Raw genomic sequence first — 13,098 nt, forward strand, 5'->3', positions numbered from 1 at the left:
CAGAAACTTGGCTCACTACGCAAATTCGCGACACTGATATCATTTTCAATGCTCACCGTTTTTCGTTCTTCCGCTGTGATCGGGGCACTCAGAGAGGCGGTGGAGTGTTGCTCGCTGTTTCACATGATATCCCATCATCCTGTATACATATCCAGGCTAATATAGAAGTAGTATGGTCTCGTATTCTTAATCATCTCAGAGTAGTAATAGGCGAATGCAACCGTCCACCTTCCTCGTCGCCTACGTTTATGACGAACTTTACGATGCTATTAATATCGTCTCAACACGCTTTCCTTCATCCCCCCCCCCCTATTCTTATTCGCAATTTTAATTTTTCGAACATAACATGCAATACCGGCTTTCCTTTAATGTCCCCGTTCTCGTCTCATGTTTGCGAATTTTTATACGTGTGTTCAGTACTTTCGCTGGTGCAACTGTGCACACAAGCAACTAGAATAACAGACACCGCGGCGAATACACTAGATTTAATCTTGACAAATTGATCTGCCATAGCCTCACCCTATTACATCAGCGGCCACTAGCTAATGCAATTTGACATTAACCTAGCCCCTCCGCATATTTAATAGAAGGAAAAAAATTATACGTGATTATAACGAAGCAAAATTTCAGGCGATAAATAATGAGCTGTCTCTTTTTATCGATATTTTCCTTGACAGCCTTGATAACCGCAGTGTTGAAACTAACTGGAACATGTTCACAGCTAAAGTCTCCCAACTGACTGAACAATAAATTCCTGAACGCCCTGTTACCACCCACTCAAGCGCTTCCTGGTACAATAATCACATCAAGCGTTTATCTAACAAACATAAACGCATCTACAACATCGCAAAGCTCTCGCGAACTAGTGAGCGTTAGGCTTCGTATACGGGGGTTTCCAACACGTTTAGCACTTTCCGTCACATGTTCTGCCCTCTATGTTAACTACAAATGTGAAAAAATTCTGGTGGGTCATTAATCCTTCTTCCACCGATGATAACATCGCTTTATCTGACCCATCAGGCAACCCCATTCCTTCCAACATTTGCGCCACGATTCTCAACCGCTCATTCACTGACAACTTTACAGTCATCTCTGATGTACATATGCCAACAACTCACGACGTCAATTATGTTTCAATGCCACCTATAGTTGTTGCTACTCCTGGTGTCGATAAGCTTATTGGTGCACTCAGTGTTCATTCCGCTTCAGAGTTACGACTGCATTAACCCAAAGTTCTTAGAAAGCACTCGCATCTTATTCTTCCTTTATACTAACAAAACTTTTCCAGCAACCACTTGACCAATCAACGCTACCTACTGTGTGGCAAATCGTAAAGGTGGTTCTAGACTACAAATCGGGCAGCAAATCATCCCCTAGTAACTATCGTCCCATATCTCTTACCAGTACTTGTTGCTAAATGCTTGAACATATAATATTCACCAACCTTGTTAACATGCTCGAATCTAAAAAGAACAGAAAGTTGGGCTAGTTGGTGTGGATTCATAATTGACAGCGCAAACAAACGAGGACAAAAGCGAACGAGGAGACACAACACAAGCGCAGACTATCAACTGAACTTTTATTCACTGAAAGGAAGCTTTATAGGCGTGATAAAACACAAAAACAACAAAAAGAACCGCCACAACCGATGTACAAAGAAATAAATGACATTTCATTCCTGCGTGATAAGGAACACCACAGCAACAGGAAAACCAAATTCAATCTCATCAGGCCAACTCCCCGTACTGTCTCCTTGCCCCCAAGAAACTGCGCAGAAAAGGAACTTCCTTATCCTGCAGGCTGACCGACGGTGATGCGGCACACGCTTCTCTCTCTTTCTTAATCAAGTAAGCTTCTATCAGCTCCCGGCATACCCTATCTTTGTGCCTGAACAAGATACTTGTCCTGTCAAGGTGAGGAAAGCAATGTTTGCAATCCCTGCAGTGCAAAGCGAGGTTGGAAGACACAGCACCTTTTAGAGATCTGCGGTGTTCCGCTAGACGCTCATTGATCCATCGACCAGTCGACATCCATCGATGTAATTCTTACCACATGAAAGTGGAACGCGATACACATGTGTCGCAATCTGTGAGCCTCTTTCTGTGGGCTATCGTGCAATCATTCACTGCGCGGTTACCACCATGCTCAATCTTTTTGCGCACAGCACTGCACACACCACCGAGTTTGTTCTTCGCGGTGAAAACAACAATCTAACTCTTTTTTTAAGCATGCGCAACATGATTTTCGAAAATTTTACTCTTTCGAAACACAGTTAATATCGTTTAAACATGCATTGCATCGTATTCTAGACCTATCATCACTAGCTGACTATATTTCTAGACTTTTGAAAGGTTTTTGGCTGGGTATGTCACCAACTTTTACTTCACAAACTGAAAAATCTGAATAGTTACTGTAGATTATTCAAATGGAATGAATTTTGTCTGCTTAATCGCTCACAATTTGTTTTTGCTAACGGTTGTAACTCCAGTTTTACCAAGGTGTCTTCCGGGTTTCCACAAGGTTCATTTTTTGGACCCCTACTGTTTCTAATTTACGTTAATGATTTTCCCTCTCTTGTGAACTCTCATATTCACCTGTTCGCTGATGATTGAGTCATTTTTAGAGAAATAACCAACGCTAACGACGTTACATTACCTAAGTAAGACATCAACACAATAGGGAACTGGTTTTAAAGATTGGTTAATGCAGCTAAATATATGAAATGCAAAGTCATGCGTGCATCTAGAGAAACTTCCGCCCCACCTCACTACTACATTGACAACATTTCGTTGGAATCAGTCTCGTCATATTGTTACGTGGCAGCCAGCCGAAGAAAGAGACGCGTTGATCAATGGCAATGATGTGATTTAATGGCCGCTTGCTTAGCGCGAGCGCTCCTGTCCGCGCCATTCCATAGTTCATCGTCGTCGTCACACTACCCGGGGCCACCGAGAGGCCGTCCCGATCGGTGAAAAAGAGACGCGAGAAGTGGTTACGGGCTTTTGAGGATGGATTGGCAGGAACGAGAAACTGGTGAGGTGCTGGCCGTCACGATGAATGCGATGGCTAAATGATTCCTGGTCCATGAAGCTTTCGGGCCGCAGGTCGCCAGGAGCCAACGGTCGAGGCCCCAGGATGCGCCGAACGGCCTGGGCAGGGGAACGATGTCTTCAGATGTAAGCGGCGTCTGGGGTCGGTGAGGTCGGTAGGTAAGGTCCTTGCGTCGGGTTCAGTTCGTCATGTCGAGCGGTCTGGGCGGGGGACGGGGCCGGGTGACAACGGTGATGTCGGTTCGAATCTGAAAGGCTGGGGCACGGCCGAGCGACGCAGGCCAAGAACTCACGGCCGACGACCACGGCTGACGAAGATCGCCGAAACTCCAGGACCACGATGCCGATGAATACCCCACAAGCTCCACCAAATGTTACGTGGCGGGCAGCCGAAGAGACGCGATGATCGATGGCAATGAGGTGACTTAGTGGCCGCTGGCCTAGAGCGAGCGCTCCTGCTCGCGCCACTGCACAATTCGTCGTCGTCGTCGCCTTGGCGTTCACATTACTTCAAACCTTAATTGGTTTCTTCATACCGAGAACATAATTTAAAATGCTAATCACGTGCTAGGTTACTTACGTCCAAACTTTTTTAATGTTCCTTCGAATTTGAAACTATAGCTTTATAAAACACTGATACGATCTAAGCTCGAATATGCAACACCTGTATTGGACACTGCTCATGGCAACTTATTTAATGATCTTGAGATGGCGCAAAATAACTCTATGTTTCATCCTTGCTAACTGCAACCGCACAGCGACTATAACTACTATGAAATCTAATCTCTGCCTCCCAACACTGACATCACATAGAAAAGTTTTTGTCTCACCCTGTTCCACAAGCTGTATCATGATCCCGCTTTACGTAATCACCTCATCCCCCAGTCAATTTATTTATCTCGCCGCATTGATCATAGGCACAAAGTCGGAATTGTGTCATGCAACACGAAATGCTTCTCGCATTCACTCCTGCCGATAACCTCTCGTGACTGGAACCACCTTCCCGAAGAAGTTGCTGGCATTGTAAATTGTGAGCAGTTCCGCGTAGCAATAGCTAACATTGTATATTCAGATGCTGTTTAAACATTACTGTAAGCAAATGTATTTTCTCACTGTTTTTATATATTTACCACTCCCCCTCTGTAAGGCCACTGGCCCTGAGGAGTAATGTGAATAAAATAAAGATAAAATATATTCGACGAACGTGCATTAAAAATCTGGTTAGCCAGAGTCGTGTCTCGCCTCTCTCTACTTTGTCTCGTGCTGCAGTGCTCCCGCCACAGGGTTATCCATGTTGTCCCCTAACACCGCAACACCGCCTTGGCTTCGGCCCTTGCATCTACCATACACTTTCCTGACTTCCCGGTCGTTAAAAAGCCTTTCTCAATCCTTGCTACGTTCGAGTCACTGACTCGAACCTTTCTTCGAACATTTCCAGACCATTCTTTGCTCTAAGCATACGTATCCTGCCTGCTACTGTTGCCCTCCGTATCAATCTAGCTGCCACCGTACGCTACTGTCGCACGTCACCTTGCCCATTGTTACCTTTCCGTCTTCTCCACTCGAAGCCTGCTTCGCTGCAACGCGGTAGGGTTCACAAGCCTAGTTTTTAATGCTACCTTCTGCCTGAGGGACAACGGTCTTTAGGTGCACTGCGCAGTCCTCGTGCACCACCTGAAGCTGCCCCGAACCGGGGTGGCCTGCCTGCAGCGGCTTGAGCGCTTCGATCTCCTCTTCTAGCTGGTCCCGCTTTTCCCGATGTTCTTTCAGCTCGCCCACAATTCGCGCCAACAGGACGGCTTTATTCACCTCCCTGTTAAGCAACCCAGCTACCTGAGTATCTAGTTTAAACCTTCCTTCTCACTCCACCTGCAGGCCCCCTTTGAGTTCATTAATCCTAGCTGCCCATTCCCTTTCCAGCGCCCGAACAGCCTCCTCAAAACGCTTACATATAGCCTGCACACTAAGCTAGCCGTCTCGTTCCAATAACACCAACGCTTGCACTCGTCGCACTGCACTAGGCTCCCGTGCACCCTGCCGTCCTAATTTGCCGACCCATTGCCCGGACGACTACTTAACGTAAAAGCCCGCCGAAATTCCCACACAAAGCCCCACTGCACGCACACCTCCGTTAGCCTTACTATCTCTAACAGAGTTTGAAACTACTACCCCTACAGCATGTACAAAAACAAATACCAAAAGCACATAGTTTCGAAGGAAGCCGCTGGAGCTCCTAAAAGCGTCCTGCTCCGACAGTATCAGGAGCAAAATCCCGATGGATGGATGGAAGGTAGGAGCGTCCCCTTTGAAACGGGGCAGTGGTTGTTGCCACTATGCTCAGTTGCTTTTATGCGAAGCATAATAGGGACACTACTTAGCTCAACCATAGCCCAGCCTGGCGCGGCCGCGACCACCATTGACCTTTAATGACACGCTTGGTGTGACGTCATAGCCTAACTCCTGCTCCTCCCGCTAGGGGCGCTGCAGCCGAGCACGTGGTCTGACGTCACGCCAGCTGTGGAGAAACGGGGCTCAACTCGCGCGGTCGCCGCACGGCCGCGACCACCAATGCTAACTCCCGCTCCTCCCGCTAGGGGGCGATTGTCGTCGCGGCGTTGTATAAAAGATCCCCGCTCCTCACGCCGAGGCAGTCATACAGCGAGATGCCGCCTACAGACAGGGAAGCTCGGCGGAATTAAAAGCGTAAGCTTCAGCGAGCCACCGAGACTGATGAAGAACTAGAAGAACGACTCGCCAAGCGTCGTGCACAGTATGCAGCTCGATGCTTCGCATCCTAGGCTTAACCTTAGCTAAGCCAGGCCATATTTTTTCCTTTATTTTTGCTTACTCTGCTGTAAGTTGTTAATACAATTCGCCATTTCATTTAAGAAAAACGTCTTCCTACACTTTAAAACTTATGTCACCTCTCTGTTTTTGTGCCACCAATCCTCCAATCGCTTTTTGCGAATTTCCACCGCAGATTTATTTACATGACTATTGTTATCTCTAAACCCTAAGGCCTCAGGAAGAGTGACTGTGCCTGCATCGACATCGGTATGGATACCATCACATTTTAGGATGTGGTGTTTTATTGTTTCTTCTGATTTACCACACACAGCACATGTGTCATCTTCGTTAATTTTTTTTTGTAGCTGCGCGTTCTAAGGCACCCTGACCTAGCTTCAAAGAGGAGGGCACTGCCTCTTGAGTTATCATAAAACGTTTCCTTCCTGATCTGCCTTTTCCAGCATCGATATAGTTCTACACTATGCTTCGTTTCCATTCAATCTATCCAATTTTTACCTTCGACGTTTTTAACCTGTCTAATGCTCTTGCTTTCTCCTTCCTCGTCTCTGACAAACTTACTGGCCAGATTTCTAGTTCGTTTCCGCCACTGTGTGTCGACGCTCTTTCTGTACAGGTATTTAAATACCTTAGCTGCGCACCTGTTATCCAATTTCCTCAGGCGTTCTTCGTATAGTACTTTACTCTGAGCTTCCCGTGCTTCGAACGTTGCCCAGCCCATATCCACCTGTACTGCCTCGTTTGTTGTTTTCCCGTGGGCACCTAGTGCTAATCTTCCGACAGTTCTATAATTTACTTCTAATCGCGACTGAACTGCAGCCCTTAAGCATAGAACCGCATTCCCGAAAGTAAGCCCCGGCATCATTAATCCTTTCCAAATACCTCTGAGGACTTCATACCTGTTGTACCCCCACAATGCCCTATGTTTCATTATCCCGGCATCTCTTCGCCTTTTTGCTATGAGAGACTGTTCGTGCTTTTCCGTGTACATGTTCCCGTTGTTTACCCATACCCCGAGATATTTGTATTCGGCCACTCGGGGTATTTCATGGCCTTGTATTGTAAGCTCGTGATACGCACAAGACACAAGCAGCGCCTTCTACTTCATAGGTTTTGCGCTACTATTGCGGCTTACAGCCACCTTCGCTATATCCGGTATATTTCCTCATTATATCAGTAAATAAATTTTATAAACGTGCGCATCATAACACTACAAATCGTTTGACACTATCCGGAACGCCCTGAGGCAACCGGTTCGGTCGTAATGGCCGACGTGTGGTTATTAAGGGTTTTTTTGCATGAATAAGCTTAGTTGGAAGTTGGCGCCAGTCCTGTCTTGTGTTTGTCCAGTCTCCGTCTGTTAGCGCCTGTACGCTTTTTCCGTAAACCTTGTCATGCTACGACTAACTAGCTCAAATCAAAGTCTTGCCGTGCGAAGGTCCTCGGAATGCACGGTTTGGTGGCGGAAAGGTCGACGTTGCGAATCCAACAGATGGTTTGGACTTTATGTCAGTTGGTAATTTTATCTTCAGTAGCATGCCAAGTCATTTGACGCCACTTCGAACATTCTGCGTAAACGGGTAGCCCCCAAATTTTATGCAAATCGTTGTCCCAGGGGTTTCACTTAGATGGCCGCTATACTGGCACATATATGTATAACGGATCGAAAGGATAGGTATCAATAGGGGCGCTACGCGCTCACTGTTGCAGTCGCAAGAACATAGACTCGGCGCGCTAAGATGCCAAGCAGACGACCGTCGCCTGGTTTCGCTCTGCTCGTATGCTCCGTCCCTGACACCGGCGCATGCGCATGTGCGCGCCAACGCTGGTGGCGGCATTAAACAGAAGCGTTGCAAACTAATCGGTTATGCAGTTTCTGGAGCCTCATTTCGCCGTGGGCGTTGCTTATAAAGTTTGTGCTCTATGATAGAATGATGCGTTCGTTCCTACATGGAATGTTTGAGAGCACTGCTATGGCTGTGCGCAAGTGGGCATATCACGTGGTATTTTTTTTTTAGATCGCGGGAATCTAGTGAGCGGAAAAAGCCAGTACGTAACCGATGGAAAGCCAGAAAGTGCTTAATCCGATGTTTTGCGGAGTGTTTTTCAACTTTCTCATTTTAAATTACCGTCTATCTTCTTTGCTTGCGAAGTTTTTAAATTAATCTCGACTTATTATGCAAATAAGCTGCGTACAAAAGCAGTGTGACCTGCTCTATACAATAGCCGACAACATGTATTTGTTGGCTTCATATTAGAGTGCGGGTACTTAATGTTTATCCCTGGCTATGGTCAGTTGTCACACCCTGTAGACAAATACAAAGCCCAATTAGGAATTGCAGATTCGCATTATAATGTCCACAGTACGTTTGTGAAAGTGTCTACAGGGTGCCGGCATTATAGTCACAAAATGCTATACAGCTTTCATGCCACGTAGAAGTCATGAGTGAGGGGCTGTTATTGTTTCGCCATGGTACGATCGCCATGGTACGTCCATGTCTAATGCCCTAGTTCAGCACACTTTAGAAACAGTGCTCAGTTCAACGTACCGCTCGCGCACACGCTCAAACACACAATGCCACACACCGCACTGTCTCGCTCGTTTCCCGATCCTCCTCTGGGCCAAACAAAGGCTGCTCTGGACTGTGCCAAAGTTGACATTCTCGCAGTTAAAAAGACAAACAATTGCGTTCAGAAAGCACACAACCACACAAGGCGAACACGTGCAAGAGCCGGTTCCAAGAAACGCCAGGAATGGGGGCGGTCCGGCGTCCAAGGTTCAGCTATCCCTTCGAAACCAGGAACACTGCTTCGGGGCACAGCGTGCCTCGCCGCAGTTCTCTGCCACCGACTCTCGCACAGGGAAAAAGAAAAACTCCCCACCTCCTCGGACGTAATAAAAAGACCCGGATGGTCCTCACAGAAACGAATGCACAAAACAAAAATGCGACCCGCTAACAGTTCTACTCTGTGATGTGCTCGTGAAAGAAACCCGCGCAAGACTGGTTACACGCAGAGGTTGGCAAATGCCCTCATTCTTAGTTTTCCTCCCTCACCCTTACTTTTTATTCCATGGCCCTCCCTCACCCTCATCCTCATTTTGAAAAGTTCTCCGGACCTCCCGCACCCTCAACCTCACTTCGGAAAATTTGCTGGCCCTCCCTCGCCCTAGTCCTCACATCGTCGGCCCTCCCTCAGCCTCACCCTCACGAAACGTCGTTTTAAAACGAGTTATTTTTTGCAGTCGGCAACTTCTGGCGATATTAATGAGTAATAAACATGTAAGACAAGCCCTCAGGTCACTGCTGGACGAGAGGCTAGATCCTTATTTTGTGTGTGTCAGTGTACATGTGTTTTTTTTAGCTAATACGTGACCCAAAACCGAGACAGTTACGAGTTGAGCCGCAAAATATCACACTGCCTTTACTTCTGGCGCGCACTGTGTGTATACAAGCGCCCTGCACTTATAGCATTTCATTGTTATCTATATGCACGTCTAAAATAATTCAGCGCGCGGTGGTCTTTGTACAAAAACTAATGTATGCCAAGAATATTTAGCATAAATGCAGCAGCCTTTACCACAACAATTACAATAAGTGCTGAGCATAGAATACACCCAGAACAGGGAAAGTTTGTAGGTCGTTTAATTAACTTTACCCGATGACATTGCGATAGCGCAGGGTATTCTGAATTTCACTGCGTCTAATATCCCGCCATTTCGTGCGATTTGCTGCATGATCGTCTGATGACGCTTCGATGCGTACGTATGGAAGATGATGAAGACCACGCTTTCAACCTACAGGGTGTGAAACTGGCAGTTTAGCACACGTGAACGCGGGTACGTGACAAAGACGACGACATTGCAAGCACAGCTGAAGAGCTTGGCAGTACATACAGACTGGATGTTAAGATTTCTCCCAACTGATCGTTCATCTGAGGGAAATGTATGAACCGACCGACTTTAAATCGGAGTGGCATTCCCTCTTGGTCATGTGCTCAGCCTTACCTAGCGTGTAGTACACTGCTGCTTTGTGCTTTTGCAATGTGTTTCGTGGCATTTCCTAAAAGATTTTTAAATAATTAGTTAATATACACAGAACATATTTTCAGTGTAATAAATAGAGTATTAGGAAAGCTGTGGCGATGGCGTAGTAGTCTAAATCACCGGTATCGTTTTTTTTATTTCCGTAATGTCATCCCCCAGTGCGATGCCGGCTTTTTGCTGCAGTGAGGCTCTTATGCTGTCACTTAAAATAAAACATTATTCATGCCACTCGAAAATCAAGCGGGTCGCTAAAATGCAGCATTTGGGATGAATGTTGAATGCGCACGCCTATTCTCTGGCAAGCGGTTATATAGTCGGCCACCGCGATAAACACGCTCTTGCGGCGAACGTCAAACGATGACGCATAACGCGCGGCAGTGGCCACCCGCGCCGTGCGTGAGGTCACTCGTGCTCCGACATACGCCGGCTCGCGCGAAGCGCGGTGTTGACTACCGTATTGAAACTTTTCGTAAGGCAGAAACTTGGGCTAGTTGGATATTGTTTGAACTCATATTTTCTTGCGCTTAGTGAACACAAGGGACAAGAACACAAATACACAGGACGTACGCTAGTCTTCAACTGTCGTTTAATCAAAAAAACATTCAATATAAGACATCTCAAATGCCGTGTGCGCTAGAAAATATGAGTTGAAGCTTTTCGCTTCAAATTTCCGCACCAACGCCGCCAACAGGCTTTATTTGGCAGTGGAAATTCGTAGAAGTATTTTAACGCTGCAGCGAGGTCTTTGAAACCTCATTAAGCTGAAATCAGACTTCAGAAACAAAGCTTATTAGAACTTGGGAATTCAATAGCCCTACTAGGTATAATTTCTACATGCTTTACTCTACACTTTGATGATCCGAAAGGCTCGGGACTGATAATGGAAATGCTAACTGCGGTACCATGGTTCTCGTTGGACCGGCGGCTATCGATACGGACCGACCAGTGCCTCTTTCTTAGCGCACCTCTATAGGTTGTTTCACCTTCTTCTTTACATAATTTTAAAAAATAGGCTTTTTTAGTTATAAGGAAGCTTTTCTCGGTATAGCATTGACCGCGGTGTAGTACATCGAGAAAACGTTTTCGAGGTGTTCGGCTCCCCTCCTTTCTGGTTCACCTCATGTTCTTCCAGACTGCAGAAACTACGTCTTCCCCCGTAACCTTCACCGTAAGAACTGTCGCTCTAAAAGGGGAATTCATAACTCGCTGCACAGAAAAAAGCGTCTGCCTGGAGTATGGTTCGAGCCATCAGCCTCGCCCTCAGACCATGCATCTTGCCCTCCCTCGCCCTCAGCTCAACATGTCTTCTCTCCCACACCCTCGTCCTCACGAATGTTCATGCGCCCATTCTCCGTCGCCCTCACCTCACCGAATGAAATCCTCATGAGGTGAGGGTGAGGAAGCCCTCATGAGGGCTCGCCCTCGTGAGGATGCCCATCTCTGGTTACAGGAACGCGATGGCCGACCAGAAGAGAAAGCTGCCGTGAGCAACCTTTTCTTCAAATGCCCATGTATCGTTTGTTGAAGCAAATAAAGGCAGTTTAATTCAATACAATTCTACACTCTAATGTAAATATTAGGCAATACGCAAAACGTACTTCATCCGGAAGACGCGGTTAACAGTGAATGTCGCGCACGTGTGATCTGAACGACCTGAAGCCGAGTGCTGTGGAAAAATTGGAATGGGTTTCGCGTATAGTTGCTGCACACAGTGCCATGACGTTACGTTTCTGATCTTGGCCCTTCACTATATTTCACATTGCAGAATGGTAACCATCCTTTGGAGCGTCTATTTGTGACTCGTCAGGTCCGAGCGGTGCTGTTCACTTCGATCCGTAAAACGACATGGCACGCATACCTCTCGCTTCCAGTCCAGCCTTTCCAGTTTTCTTCCTTTCCTTTCGGTTCGTCTTGTAACTATTCCATTATCCTGTAAAACCTCTTGAAAAGCAAGAATATTGCTGCCATTCCGTTCCGTTTTTTTCCCCCTAAACTTTCTGCATCTTAGCCGATTACTCAAATTAGTTACCAGATGTTGTTTACTGAGTCATTCACAATGACATAGAACTTGAAGTGTTATTTTAACATTATTTTAACAACTCTAATTAAGCCAGCTTTTTATTGTGCGTAAATGCTCTTTCAACAGCACGACATAATCATAGAAAATTATCCGCAAGGTACACCGGTACAACGTTATTGATTTCTTCAGCCCCCGAAAATGGATCCTCGCCAAAAAGTTTCATTTTCCCTAACCATATTAATAAATATTCAGCCCTGGAAAACATAGTTTAAGTTTTGCACACCATGATATTTTTGTTCATACCTGCAATTTTTATACTGTGCTCTTATCGCTCCATCCTGTGCTTTGCACGTATCCTCTTTCATGTTTCTTTATGTTTCATGTTTGTTCTCATTAGTGAAGGAATTGTACATTTATGTGGCAGCAAGTAGTAACCACGGCCCTCGGATTTGAGATTCGGAAGTCCCCTGACGGTTTCTCAATCATGGCACCTGCAACATAACTAATTTCTCGCACTTATTTCGCTTGAACGAGAGACGCGTGAGGTGCGGTTCGTACCAACGGCGGCCACTTGATCCGGAGTGCGAGGCAGCGCGGTCAGCGGCAGCAAAACGTGGTCTCCGAGCTGCTGGGGGCCGCGCAGCGATGCGGCCGCCACCATGCGCACGTGGGCGCGCGGCCAGGGGTCGTAAGGCACGCGTCGGGTTCTGGGGCGCCGTGGCCACGACAGAGGCAGCGCCAGCGTCACGCCAGCCAGGTAGAAGCGGCCCCTCGAGGACACGTGCAACGACCGCGAGGCGGCGCGCAGCAGCTCCTGCTCAAACATTAATTCCACAATTACGTTTACCGCGTGGCTCACGGACTTCCTATGAAATAAGGAACCAAGCGTGACAACTCGAAGCGATTCTAAAGACAAATTTGATGGCGATAACATGATAGTAGTCACAGTGGCCGGAATGACCATTATCATCGCTTATGATAAAACGTGCAGAATGGCTTGCTGACGTGGATTTGAGGCCGACTGTTCAATGGGGTGAGGTGACCAGAAAGACGATGAAAATCTAGTTGAGAAACATAGGATTGCGTAGCAGGAAGATTAAGTTTTAACTATTTAACAGTTGGTGAACCCTTAGCCATGATTTTTTGTAGTGCGCCGATCGGCAAAGAGGAATGCCGAG

General features: G+C 46.7%; 1 protein-coding gene across 1 annotated transcript in view; it reads right to left on the reverse strand.

Annotated features, from left to right (window-relative positions):
* LOC144098221 (calcium-activated chloride channel regulator 3A-1-like) overlaps positions 1 to 13,098 on the reverse strand; it is a 1,385,444-nt gene that overhangs the window by 1,296,570 nt on the left and 75,776 nt on the right. Inside the window, exon 2 of the mRNA XM_077630719.1 lies at positions 12,479 to 12,734. Within this exon, the coding sequence (XP_077486845.1) occupies positions 12,479 to 12,734 (256 nt within the window). The remainder of the gene's footprint in view (positions 1 to 12,478; positions 12,735 to 13,098) is intronic.

The sequence above is a fragment of the Amblyomma americanum genome, chromosome 7 (assembly GCF_052857255.1).
Source record: "Amblyomma americanum isolate KBUSLIRL-KWMA chromosome 7, ASM5285725v1, whole genome shotgun sequence".
NCBI classification, from domain to species: domain Eukaryota; kingdom Metazoa; phylum Arthropoda; class Arachnida; order Ixodida; family Ixodidae; genus Amblyomma; species Amblyomma americanum.